At 46.4% G+C, this 12771-nt stretch overlaps 7 protein-coding genes across 7 annotated transcripts; 3 read left to right on the top strand and 4 right to left on the bottom strand.

Moving 5' to 3' along the window:
- Window positions 1–4: 4 nt before the first annotated feature.
- Window positions 5–2246, bottom strand: F4822DRAFT_147132 (amidase). Its single transcript, XM_051452931.1, has 3 exons — window positions 2004–2246; window positions 518–1901; window positions 5–459 (listed from the first exon to the last, which is right to left on the bottom strand). The coding sequence occupies exons 1-3, from the start codon at window positions 2042–2044 to the stop codon at window positions 199–201; spliced, it is 1686 nt and encodes a 561-aa protein (XP_051318739.1). The 5' UTR covers window positions 2045–2246; the 3' UTR covers window positions 5–198.
- Window positions 2247–2371: 125 nt separating this feature from the next.
- Window positions 2372–3953, top strand: F4822DRAFT_147005 (beta-lactamase-like protein). Its single transcript, XM_051452928.1, has one exon. The coding sequence runs from the start codon at window positions 2794–2796 to the stop codon at window positions 3742–3744; it is 951 nt and encodes a 316-aa protein (XP_051318738.1). The 5' UTR covers window positions 2372–2793; the 3' UTR covers window positions 3745–3953.
- Window positions 3872–5306, bottom strand: F4822DRAFT_392686 (NAD(P)-binding protein). The gene is made up of 3 exons (XM_051457235.1): window positions 5051–5306; window positions 4841–4976; window positions 3872–4784 (listed from the first exon to the last, which is right to left on the bottom strand). The coding sequence occupies exons 1-3, from the start codon at window positions 5081–5083 to the stop codon at window positions 3943–3945; spliced, it is 1011 nt and encodes a 336-aa protein (XP_051318737.1). The 5' UTR covers window positions 5084–5306; the 3' UTR covers window positions 3872–3942.
- Window position 5307: 1 nt separating this feature from the next.
- Window positions 5308–7030, bottom strand: F4822DRAFT_146949 (uncharacterized protein). The gene is made up of 3 exons (XM_051452927.1): window positions 6281–7030; window positions 5971–6221; window positions 5308–5895 (listed from the first exon to the last, which is right to left on the bottom strand). Exons 1-3 carry the CDS (start codon window positions 6653–6655, stop codon window positions 5487–5489), a joined length of 1035 nt encoding a protein of 344 aa, XP_051318736.1. The 5' UTR covers window positions 6656–7030; the 3' UTR covers window positions 5308–5486.
- A 1212-nt stretch (window positions 7031–8242) lies between these two features.
- On the top strand, window positions 8243–9670 carry F4822DRAFT_426160 (NAD(P)-binding protein; the record flags this gene model as incomplete). Its single annotated transcript, XM_051460493.1, has 8 exons — window positions 8243–8283; window positions 8329–8510; window positions 8561–8673; window positions 8729–8845; window positions 8904–8976; window positions 9033–9136; window positions 9188–9465; window positions 9517–9670. The coding sequence occupies 8 exons, from the start codon at window positions 8243–8245 to the stop codon at window positions 9668–9670; spliced, it is 1062 nt and encodes a 353-aa protein (XP_051318735.1).
- Window positions 9671–9739: 69 nt separating this feature from the next.
- On the bottom strand, window positions 9740–11082 carry F4822DRAFT_392679 (uncharacterized protein). Its single transcript, XM_051457234.1, has one exon. It carries the CDS (start codon window positions 10898–10900, stop codon window positions 9911–9913), a length of 990 nt encoding a protein of 329 aa, XP_051318734.1. The 5' UTR covers window positions 10901–11082; the 3' UTR covers window positions 9740–9910.
- Window positions 11083–11384: 302 nt separating this feature from the next.
- On the top strand, window positions 11385–12537 carry F4822DRAFT_426158 (kinase-like protein; the record flags this gene model as incomplete). The annotated part of the gene is made up of 4 exons (XM_051460492.1): window positions 11385–11482; window positions 11554–11843; window positions 12020–12117; window positions 12172–12537. The coding sequence occupies 4 exons, from the start codon at window positions 11385–11387 to the stop codon at window positions 12535–12537; spliced, it is 852 nt and encodes a 283-aa protein (XP_051318733.1).
- Window positions 12538–12771: the final 234 nt, after the last annotated feature.

The following is a 12771-nucleotide window of genomic DNA, read 5'->3' as shown; positions in this document are numbered from 1 at the left end:
CCACATCAACATGCAAGGGGCACTATGGGTGTTTGTGGATTCACTTTAAATCACAGGAGTGCGCATTGGTTTACCTGAATCTTTATTTGGGTACTTGCTCGGATTTGAATCATGGATGACTGCCTTCTTTTGAAATCATCGCATACAAATGGGGTACCGTAAGATCTACCCAGATCTAACCACTCCAAAACCACCACCTCAATCTATCTCAAGCAAGGTGTACTTCTCATCACCTAGAGCATCCTCAACTCTCTTCATGATTGCAAGCACCTTTTCTTCTTCTAATCTTCGTCCAACAATTTGCACTGCGACGGGTAGTCCGTGCATCGCCTCGGCGTCGTACAACTTGTATGCGCCTTGAGCAACTCCATTCAGCTTCTTGATGTTGAACGTGGATGGCAACTTATCAAGATCCTTATCAACATGCGTCACAGGAATTATACCGCATGTATAGTCGACCTATCGGATATAAATGAGTATTCTGACCAGGGTGATGATATTCGAGGAATGTACTTACAATATTGAAGAGGAACGTGTAACCACAGCTACTAACAGCCTCTTTCATACCATCATGAGGTACGGCCGGTGTTGCATTAGGTGGTGTAATTAAGAAGTCAACGTCGACACTCTCCCACCAATCGAACCACTTGGCTTTATATGCCTCCCGCTGGCTCACTAGCTTCCACTGTTCGAATGCAGTCTTCGCATGCCAGTCCTTAATGAGGCCAGCCCATACATTATCCCTTCGGATGTACTTCACCCACAGGTAGTAAAGGTATTTAAGTGGTCGCGGCAGCCTCATAAGGAAGTCCATTTGGTCGGCACCCGGATCATCCCACTCGCCAAATCGGAAGAACGACTTGAACATCTGGCAACCGTCAGCATTCAATAGGAGAGCGCCGAGTCGAAGTGCCTCGTATGGTGATGGCGGGTCAATTTCAACAATCTCATGACCGGCTTCCCTTAAAGCAGCTTCCGTCTTTTCTAGCGCTCGCAGGCATGCGGGACTCGGATCTACGACGCCATCCGTCCTCATCACGCCTACGCGAAACTTTTCCTTTGTCGCATATTCCTTCTCCACCTCGGGTCTCCACGGTAAGGGGTGAATAGTATGGTCGTATTTCCAAGGTTGCATTTCGACAACGGCGCGGGTGAAATATGTCAAGTCGTTTAAGGTTCTCGTCATAGGGCTATACACGCTGGGAACACCTTCTTGACCGGGCATACTCGTCGCAAATCCGGCTTTCGGCCATCGTCCAGTCGAGCATCGCAGACTGTAGATACCGGAGAAATGTGCGGGAGCCCGAACACTTCCGGCAACATCGCTTCCGATTCCGATCCTTCCACCTAACGCCAGTAAAGCTGCTTCACCCCCAGTGGACCCACCCGGAGAGTACTTGTTGTTGTGGGGATTGGTGCATCGACCCCATACATCATTCGTCGACTCGAAGCTCAGAAGAGTGATAGGCATATTGGTCTTAACATAGGGGATAGCGCCAGCGTCCTTCAGTAAGCGGGTATGACCCCCATCTTGAGATGGCTTATTTCCAACGAAGCTGCTGTAGCCAACTGTGGAGTCGAAGCCGCCAACATTGATGGTGTCTTTTAAGCTCACAGGAATTCCAGCCAATGGACCCTTGAAGTTGATGGAACCATCTTTAACCCAACCTTCGGCAGCAGATATCATGACTTCCGTAAGACAATTTGTCTTCTCGTGCGCTTTGATGGCAACCTTGCCATAAGTGTGGAGAAGTTCAATAGGGTCAAGTACGCCTTTTTGTACATCTTGCACCAATTCTTCTATTGGCTTGTCGATGATTTCTCGATCCAATGCGGTAAAGGGACCGCGGTATTGGGTCAAGGCCCGAATTCTCTCTGCTCGCTCATTCTGCTTAAACTTGCTAATTCGTTGTAAGTGTGAGAAATATCAATCGGAAGTAGCCGAAATCGGGTATGTACTGGTATGTGGTGAATTGTGGGTAAAGATAGGAAAAGGTACTTACCAGTCTCGTTTATGTTGGATGTAGTCAAGAAAGAAGACCATTGTGTACAATTTCTACAAATTTAAGAGAGAAAACTAACACCCACTCAAATACAACGTCAAGATGACGAAAAAGGTTGCATGAGAACAAATAAAGCTTAAAAACGAGAGAGAAGGAGAGGGAGTTATTATTATGTATCTGGAATGCAAAGGTTATCGGCTTAAAAAAAGATAAGGGGACTTCTACTATAGGCCATCATCCGGATGTAGTTCGCAAATCCCCGCATTTTAATATGCAACTCACCGGGCTTCTTCACCGGCCGTCGATAGCCGGCTATAACTTCCGAACATAGAGCGATGCTTACCTTCTTTATCCCTCATTCGTCAATACTTTGCTAGTTGCCGCTATTTGCTATATCCAACTTAGTAGTACATATAAATCGAACCACCTGATACTGTTCCCTTGTTTTACGTTACACAACTATTGCCCTATATCGTTCCCCCACTTCTCCAAATCTCACCCCACCAATGTACCCCGCAGAGGTGCTTCCAGCGATATAGGCACCTATAATTCAGTTGATGATGCCTGTATCTATAGAACATAGGCGAATTCGAATTCAACTTCTACAAGATATAACCTAGATTTCGCAGAATACTTCAAGTCAGTAAGGCGAAGTATTATAAATACACTGACTTAGAGAGTCTCCATTGAGTTGGGAGTAGGAAACATCCAATCCAGGATTAGACCTGAGAAGCGTCGCTAAGAGCCGGCATCGAAAAGTCACGATACCTCAGACCTACATTTGCCAGCCATGGCATCCAGCGAGCCATCATACGATCCTAGCAGAACAGGGTCATGGCTTATTTGCACCGCATGCGGAACCCAGTTTCCCACAGCAGATCGACAAGAATTGAAAACGTGCTTCATCTGTGATGATCCACGACAATTCACCCCACCAACGGGGCAGGCCTTCACTACCCTCGACGAGCTCCGTTCAAATGCCAAGAATACGTGGATACCATTCAAAGGGGATGATAGATTTGTATCTATCGTCATAGAACCCAAGGTCGCCATTGGACAGCGTGCTATTCTCATCAAAACACCTAAAGGCAACGTATTGTGGGATTGTCTGACGCTGATTGACGAAGAAACCATTGATAGAATCAAGGGTTTGGGCGGTCTTAAGGCTATTGTCATCTCGCATCCCCACTATTACACGACACATGTTGAGTGGGCTCGCGCTTTCAATTGTCCCGTTTACCTAGCAGCTGAGGACAAACAATGGACGACGCAGAGCTCGGCGCACCAAGTGTTCGTTGAAGAAACGGAGCTTGACTTGCAAATCGACGGGGGGTCATCCGGTGTCATGGTCCTTAAACTCGGCGGGCATTTCCCAGGGTCCTTTGTGTCGCTGTACGACAAGCATCTCCTAATCGCCGATACACTAGTTACCACGCCCGCTGGGCTGGGTAGTTGGGATACGAACGCGGTGGGCAGCACCCGAACACGGCCTCGGGGCATGAATAGTTACTCGTTCATGTGGAGCATCCCAAACATGATCCCGCTGAACCCGAGTGAACTGGAGAGGATGTGGGGTATACTGAAGAAATATGAGTTCAGTAGCTCACATGGTGCATTCGTAAATACGGATATCATCAAGACGGCGTCGGAGATGAAGCGCAGGGTGCTGGAGAGCATACAGATCCAAGTCAAATATATGGGCTATGAGGGACATGCGCTATTGACGGAAATTGTAGATTGATATAGTATTTGGTTAACTAGGTAGGTACCTAATGAGGTCATGATGTATACCATACGGTTTTCATTGAAATCAACGTACTGGAAGGAATTTGGATTAGGTGACCTAGGAAATCAAAAATGACAAAAATAGCCGTTTGGTCTAATTTCGTATCATCTATCTACAAATGCTTTAATCGTAAAGAGGTTTTATAATGCATCCCTATAGCTTGCTCTCTCCAGATTGCGGAATCTTCACAACGACCTTGCCCCACGTTTCCCTGCTTCCCAAGGCCAACAGCGCATCGGGAATATTCTCCAGTCCAACAAACTCCTTATCCGCAAATACTGTACCCTTAAACTTGCCCTGCTCTATCAACTTCCCAATACCCTCCCAAACGACCGGAATCGATTCCCTCTCAAACTTCGCATACGCACCCCAATGAATGCCAACCAAGCTAATATTCTTAAGAAGTACCTTATTCATAGCCACCTTCTCAATCTGCCCCGCCGCAAACCCAATAACCAAAATACGCCCATTCCACGCAATACACTTAGTGCTCTTATCCACCACGCCCACGGGATCATACACAATATCCACACCCCTACCCTTCGGCGTCAATTTCTTAACTTTATCGGGCCAACCCGCATCGCGATAATCCACAACATGATCCGCACCAAATTGCTTCGCGACTTCTAACTTCCGCGGCGTCCCCGCGGTCGCGATAACCGTCGCGCCGAACGCTTTAGCGACTTGCACGGCAGCGAGTCCGACTCCACCCGCAGCCGCGTGGACTAATACCCAATCACCGGCTTTGATACCGGCGCGTAGGACAAGCGCGCCGTAGCTTGTGGGCGCGGTGACGAAGAGACCTGCTGCGTCGACGAAGGACCATCCGTTTGGTACCGGGAGGAGTTCGGGTTCTGCGGCACATACGCGTGTTGCGTATGCGCCTTGGCTCGCGCCGAAGACCCGGCTACCTATGGGGAATTTGGGGGATTTGGCGTTTGTGGGAGTTGCTAGGACGATGCCTGAGAATTCGGCGCCGGAGACCCATGGAAGGGCTAAGTTTCATTGATTAGGTGGTAGATGAGTAAGATTGGGGTGAGTATGGACTTACGAGGTTGACTTTGGTATTTTCCTTGAATTTGGAGTATGTCGAAGAAATTGGTGGCGGCGGCGTGGACCTCAATGAGGTATTGGTCCGGCCTGGGTGTTGGATCGGGGAGCTCGGTTACTTTGAGCTCTTTTGGGCCCTGTTGTTGTGTCAGTAGGTAGTTATATGATGAAGCCAATTCCTCTTCTTATATTTTCATGAAATTATTCGCACCTTGATATATTGATTAACTTGAATCCCCCTCATAATTGCTTTTTTGTGATGAATGGAATGTAATCTCTAGTAGCAACAACACAAGTATACTATACAATTGAGTGCTTTATCTCAAGAATTTAAGACGGCTCATATGGATCAGAGAGATATTAATGAATTAAAGAAATATCACTAATGAAATGATGAAGGTAAGAATACTGGTGTAGGAAACATTCATATTGGAAATTAAGGTGGATTATCCTTGGAACTTGCCCCATGGGGAACACTAGACGAATACATACCGAGGTAAGTTTCTCATTTTGGTCTAGCTTCATACCCTTAGCCGATGCATAAGCTCAATTTGCTTAACATTTGTGCAGGGTATGCTTTCAGCATAAGATAGTAGCGGCTTACATAAATCCTCTCATATATAATATCTCTAGAGCTGCTGAGAAATTCAAAACATTAAATCTTCATCCAACAAGTTCATGATCTGCTGGTTGCTGTAATACCAATCACTCAAGTCGTACATCTGGGCATCATCAATTCCCAAGTTTCCACCTTCTACCATCCCTGCATCCGGCACAATGCTTCCGAAATCGAATTGTCCCAAGGAAATCGATGGGTTGTCGACCAAAGTTGCATCCGTGGACGATGAGGGGATGTTTCTGTCAATGTAAATCCGTGCAGCCTTGCAGAGAAGATCATACAGTCGGTAGGGATGTGTAAACGACTCCGAGGAATCCGTCCCCGGCCCCAGAGAAGTCGCGAAATTTTCCAAGCGAGCTAGATCGGCGAAATCCAATAGCTGAATGGCGCGGGTAAAGAGAATACTGAATGGGACGAAAGGAATATGCATAATCGCCCTAACAAGTTTTCAATCATTAATTCGTATCCTCCCAAGAAGTGCAACATCGTCAAAAAGAAATGAGCCTGCTCACCAGTTTATATATCTAATGACCATAGATGGATCGCCTTTGCAATTATTGACGGCCAGCATACACTGATGGTGAATATCTAGAGTCTCGCGAGCGATCGCTACGCAATCTTCCGAGACACTTGAGGGGCCTTGTACGACAGGAGCTGCCCGCCAAATCAAAGCGAGTAACGAATATTGGCAAACCAGGTCGCATTGTAAGTACACCACTCGCATCGGATCTGCCTCGCTGTCGCCTGGTTGATTGGTGGCATCCTACGATTATCCGTTAGCGAGCCTTCAGAAATTACTTAACAAAAGTGTTGGATGCATACGAAGATTTCGGCATGCGTTTCGCCTATCAGTACTCGTAACTCTGTACCAAGTATCTCAATTATTCGGGCACGTTCAGCAATCGGTCGAGATAGAGCTGCTGGGCTATAAAGTTCATCGTATGCTCTCCCCTGGATTCTTGCAACTTTGGTAAACCGTGGCTCCTTCGGATTATGTGGCAGTGTAATCTCAGCATCACGGATATTCGACGGGCGACCGAAGCGAAACGAAAGTCCCTTGTCCATTCTGTGGATAGTCCAAAATAGACGTTCTTGGGCAGCTCGCAGAGATTTGTCATCATCTCTCGGAGGACGAGAACGATGATATCCTAATCTTTGACAAAGATCCGAGGCAGCAGAAATAAACGTCCACGCCATCGTAGCTTTAGAATTCTCGACTGCATTGAACGTCTGTTTATATGTTAGCTGTCAGCACCCTTTAGAGATAGAACCGAAGATACTCACCCCAAGCGCCAACGCGGCGATAACCTCCATGGATGCCGGTAAGAGAAGTGGGAGTCTCGATAGGGCATTATGAAGGTTCTTGCGACAGAGCTGAGAGTACTCTCGATAGTCCCGAAGTCCGGATATAACGACATGCTCAGAAAATATGTGGGATAAGTACCCATTAGCAAGCACGAGATCGATCTCACTATAGTCGTCAACAGCGAAGTAGACTTTTCGACAGATCTCAGCGAACTTCTCGAGAGGAAGTATCCGAGAAATCCAAGCAATCCTAGAATATCTACTATGTTCTACAATTCATATTAGCGTGTTCGCGAGCCGTGTTCTCGCCTAACTGACCTTTAGCCCATCGAAGTACCGCCACGACAGCATCTAAAGGGGGCATAGAAGGACCTGTCTGGTATTTAACGACCTTGGATCGCAAGGGATTCTGGTTCGCCGCGAAAACGGGGTCTTCCAGAGTGTGTAGAACTCTCTTCAGCGATGAGAGGATTTCAGCTGTCTCGGGCGTGATGTCATCTTTTGAACCAGTGTCTTCAACGACCGCCTTGACAAAATCGATAATATGCATAGAATGATCCCATAAGAATCCATCCCCACATGAAGAAGCTGGCTGATTCTCTGTTGGAGGTTTTGGTGCACCCACTAATTTAAGATGAGGTTCGGACTGTTTCGCATCTGGGGACCCATTGCGCTCTTGTAAAAGAAGCTTGATGCCATCAACACTTTTAGCAATCTCGTCAATTTTCTGTTCGCTAAACAAAAGAATAAGTACATCGATGAGGATTGGAAGGGTTCTGTGAAGCACACTCACTATTCCGCCGAGATCAACACCCTTTGCTTAGGAGTTGTCGTCTTCGCTGCGATGGTGCTGTGGGTACAATTAAGTCTAGCAGATACACAATTCGAACAAGGGGATCCTCTATCGCAGCCAATCTACTCAATGACTAATTGTTAACACGCATTCGACCGACGGACGAATACCTCGGACTCGGACTTCAAAGTTACCTTTCGAGAGCGACATTGGTCACACTATTGCGCCAATGATTAGCATATGTGCGATTGACGATTTGGGGTTTCAGTGCTTGATCTCACCGAACGTCTCGCGATCGCCAAACGACCCCTCGGTCGCTTGTCAGCATCATTCCCGCGGGAATCCATTTTCACATCATGTTTTTCTAGAAGGACGTCAGAATTAAGTTAATCATAGGCGACAATTCATATTAGCGACAAGTCGAACGATGACAAATCCTAGCGTGCACGCCAGCAACGGATTCGCGCGGGTTTCCGATTAGTGTCAGGGGATCTGATTGGCTAGTTTGCTAGCGATCTCACTTGAGCTCAGTGTCGATGCATCACAAACAAGATGCGCCTCCATCTATAGTTAATGTGAAGGGAAATTCTACATCTTGATTATAAGTAGCTGCTCGCTCTTCCATTCAGTAAGTGAAATATCCCTCCATAGTACCAGAACATCCAACTCCCCACCAAATCAACATCATGAGCCTAAATATCCTCATCACCGGCGCTGCTGGCTATATGTATGATACTTCGCCTTTTACTACGATAGGCTAACAGATTCGCAGCGGAGGTTCTGTTCTCGCGGAACTCCTATCTCGCACGAGTGGCCTCGTTAAAGCAAAGAACATCATTGCCGCGGTTCGCTCCGAAGAACAGGTTCAGAGCCTGTCAAAACTCGGCGTCAATGTAGTTCAACTCAATCTCCGAGACGAAGATGCGGTCAAAGAAGTCGTACTTAAGAATAATAGTATGTTCATATGTCAACTTTACCACGCTACATGGCTGATGCTTTTTCAGTTAATTTCATCATTCACACTGCAAGCTCTTCAGAAGCGGCTCTTGTGTCTCACCTCATTAAAGCCCTTGGCGAACACCGCAGAATCAGTGGAAAAGATGCGTATTTCATTCATGTGAGACTCTCCCCCCAGTCGCCCACTGCTAGGCGGCTAATTTATCTGGTGCTAGTCGTCGCTAACCACCCTCTTTTCGGAAGAGGCTGGTTGGACATACGGGGAAGTGAGAGATTCCGACCCAATTTTTGAAAAGGAGAAGGAAATAGGAGACCTCCACCCCGCTCGACATGTAAGTTATTCTATTCGCACCTCATCGCAACGAGCATTATTTCTAACTCTTTCGCAAGACGAATATTCTCGTTGCGGAGTTGTCTAAAGAATTGGGGGTTACGAGCTTTAATGTTGCCGTCCCGATGGTTTGTGAGTATCACCTTATTACATTGTCCATACGTCGCATTCGGGCTCACTCTTAATAGACGGGAGAGGCGCCGGCGAGTGGAGGAAGGTATCCGTCAATATCCCGGCCTCTATTAGAACCGCCATCGCGAATAAAATCGTATATAAGTTTGATAAGGATGGTGTACGTATTCCTGTCCACCTTTTATTTATATTGATGCTGATATCCCAGTAGGCCCCGCCTGCGACGCACATCTCAGATCTAGCCGCACTTTATGCCCTTCTTGTAGAGAAAGTCACCCACAAAGAGCCCATTCCGAGCGGCGAGAAGGGTTATTACTTTGCTACGGTTCACAAGTGTCCTTGGTGGGAAGTCATGGACGGTATCGCCAAGTCCATGCATGAGCGTGGGCTTGTGGCAGAGCCCAAAGCACAGTTGTGGCCTAGCTATGAACTAGCAGCAGATCAATTAGGATTTCCACGACGATTCATTCGGGCTATGGCTACTTCTAGGTGAGCGTCCCCCTTTATCGCTAGAAACATGGTGTCTAATGGATAACTTAGCGGCGACCTTGTCCCGGTGAATTCGTATAATCTCGGGTGGCAGCCGAAGTGGGATCAAGAAAGATTTTTGAACAGCTTAGATGAGGAAGTCCAGACTATGCTGGAGGTGGATACGGTCAAGCCTACCATTTTTGATTTCTTGTTGAACAATTAAGCGATCGTCTAGAAGGTTCAAGTCAGATTTTAGCTCTAGGTTAATTCGAGTTTTCATTCTGCTAATTATGCTCCAAAGGACGCCCCTATACGGATTTATGAATATCATTAATGTCAGTTAGGATCCCGAGATCCACCCAAAAGCGACATTCGCATTTTCCCCCATTAAAACCACCAAGTATCATTGAAAGCCAGACGCCTCTTTTTATACCCGATACACCACGCAATTTGATTGGATTTTTTACTCAGGTCTACTTTGAGTAATTTCCCTTACTTTGCTTTGATGACTGCAGGTCACACCGCCTTGGTGGTGTTGCACGAAGCAAGGGCCTTCATCGTTATCCTGTGCGCCTGGGCTCATCCCACGCCGCTTGATATGATTGATAATACCATCCTCGGTGTATTTATCCCGGAAGTGCTGCGGGAATTCCTCGTGGCCCTTACACCCGGCACAATAGTAACCCCAATCCACGGTTAAATCTGAAGGCCTGAAGTAAGGTGCTGAAATAATCGCCATGTACCGTCGAGGCTCCATCGCAAGGAGATCCCGCCCCTGGATCTCACTGTAGAATTCATGGGATGGGAGTTTTGGAGATGCATCGAACACGGCTCGCTGATCGTAGAGCAGAATTCTCTCCTTTGATACATCCAGAAATGGAGTGTAACATCCTGGGAGGCTGGTTATGTGTGGTAAAGATACGAGTGCTCCTCCTGACAGTCCAGTATATCTTGTTATCTCACCAGCCAATAAGGGGAAGTACCTCTGTTGCCTCGTAAAGCAGGACCAGCACACCCGCTTACCAGTGATGAGGTACAAATAACCACCGAACCAGGAGCATGTGTCGCAGTTACTTGTAGAAAGTGTTTGGTATAAATCCCAGCAAGAAAAGCTAGTTGCATCAAGGCTGACGGCGGCGCGGAGTACGTTGATACAGTTTTCTGATATCATCCTGTACTCGTGTAAAGAGTCAATGAGACCGATTGCTCGGCAGTTGACACGTCGGAAAGTTACTAATGACGGCAGATCCAATGCGAGGAGTATATCAGCGACAAGCTCATAGGGAAGTGTATCGAGCTGACCTAGCGACTCTCGAGGCTGAACAATGTGTCGTCCATGGTCAAGAGGACATCGACGCTCAAGTTCGGCGTCATCCAACGTGTAATCAACAATCTCCAGTGTCCGACAAACGTACTTTTCGAGTTGATCTGGTTCGAGATTACAAGTATCCATTGCGATGAATGTTTTGGATGACAAGAAAAATATTAATCAAGAGACATGGGCGTTAATAAACAATTTACACTCCTACGTGGCGTAAACCGGCCCTGCTACCCCCAAAGAGGCATCAAAAAGCGATTCACAACCAAATGCTTCCCCAAGTGAGACACGATATTCGCTTACCTTCCTAGGCAGGTATTTACTCGATATAGTATTTTTTTGCTATTATTTTGAGCAAGATTTTTATGTCGATATACGTAGCCCGCAGTTTTTCGAGTTACACGAGCGATGCGTCGCTGGCGCCAGCACCCCGGGACCTTACTAAATAGATAATTATGGATGAGAAAATAAACTGGTGTTTGTTAAACCTGGCAAATGAAAATTTTATCCGTCTAAATTGATATAAATTTTTGGTTTATCGCATTCTGTGAAATTGTGACGTCGACAAGATTTGGAATCAATCAATCTACAAAGGAATTGAGAATCCCGACTCGCAGGGATGGCTTCGATTTTAAAACCAGGCCAAATCCTGAAAGGTCGCCTCTCGACATACTCCCTAGTAAAGGAATTATATAAATCTACCGACAATGGTGTCGTGTTTCTAGCAAGGCAAGTTGATGTTCGCTCATAGTTCTACTGGCAAGATCTTCACTCACCCCTCGATTTAGGAATTGCGAGGAAGAGAAATGCATCCTCAAGAGCGTCCCAAAGCATTGGCGCTTACAGAATGAGTCCGCCATTCTGAAGCAATATCAATCTAAAACCACTCATTTACGACCACTATTAGACGAAATTCAACAACCATCCGAACCGTCCAGTATTGTCTTGCAATATCTAGATACGGATCTATTAAGCGCATCTAACAAGGAGCGATTATCACGGCCCAAAATCAAGCAAGTTGCAAAGAGCATTCTTGAAGCTCCGAGTGTGTTCCATAAGGATGAACTAGTACACACAAGTATGTCATATATCTTTAATTCGTATAGAACAGCGACTTACTTCTTGTTCCGCCGTATCTAGACGTGAAGCTAGACAATGTTTTTGCGAATCACGGCCATAATGGCGAACGCTTCTCCACTATACAGCTTGGCGATTGCGGCGGCGTCGTTCCATAGGACTCGCAATTCGCAAAAGAAGGCCAATTAATCGGTGCTGCCATCAGTCGTAGTCCAGAAGCCGCTTTCCAACTTCATTGGGGTACAGCTACTGATATATGGTCATTCGGTAACGCGGTATGATACGTCGATGTCGAGAAAATCAGCAGTCGATGCTAGTTTGCGCTGTAGATCTTAAGCCTGATTTATGGCGGGGACTACCATTTATTCAATCCGGCCATTGAAGGATATAAGCTGGAAGATGAAGAATATTTATACACGGTTCTCAAACGCATGTATAAATTCTTCGGCCCCTTTCCTAAGTCGTATGATGACTTCAAGGACCCCGATGTGATCAGGGTCGTCAATGCACTCCATCTTATGGGTCCTCCAGAGAAGCCGTTCCATCTTGTTACGTCTAGAGAGATCTCACCTGTAGACAAGGAATTTGTCCTTAAGATTATGAAATTGGATCCAAGGGATAGGCCGACGGCAGAACAATTGCTTGCTGATGATTGGTTTACAGAAGAGTCCGAAGACACGAGAGTGCCCCTTTAGACAATGATGACAGGAATTGGTTAAATATATAAAAGGGAAAGGAAAATAAGGAATTCTGAATTGAATATTACGTAGCTCTTCTGATGTCATTTTTTAACTCAAAATGTCCTGTGCATGCATAAGATCGTAAATAGATGCTCCGCACTCGGAAGGGAAGATGCGACGCATATGTAGGTCGGTAGGTCTAAAGATAGGCCGAAAGAAGTCACTAAATGTGCCCTACTACGGCGCCGG

The sequence above is a fragment of the Hypoxylon trugodes genome, assembly GCF_022578975.1.
Source record: "Hypoxylon trugodes strain CBS 135444 unplaced genomic scaffold F4822scaffold_2, whole genome shotgun sequence".
NCBI classification, from domain to species: Eukaryota; Fungi; Ascomycota; class Sordariomycetes; order Xylariales; family Hypoxylaceae; genus Hypoxylon; species Hypoxylon trugodes.
Note: the sequence above shows the minus strand (reverse complement) of the source record. Positions and strands in the feature narration are given on the sequence as shown.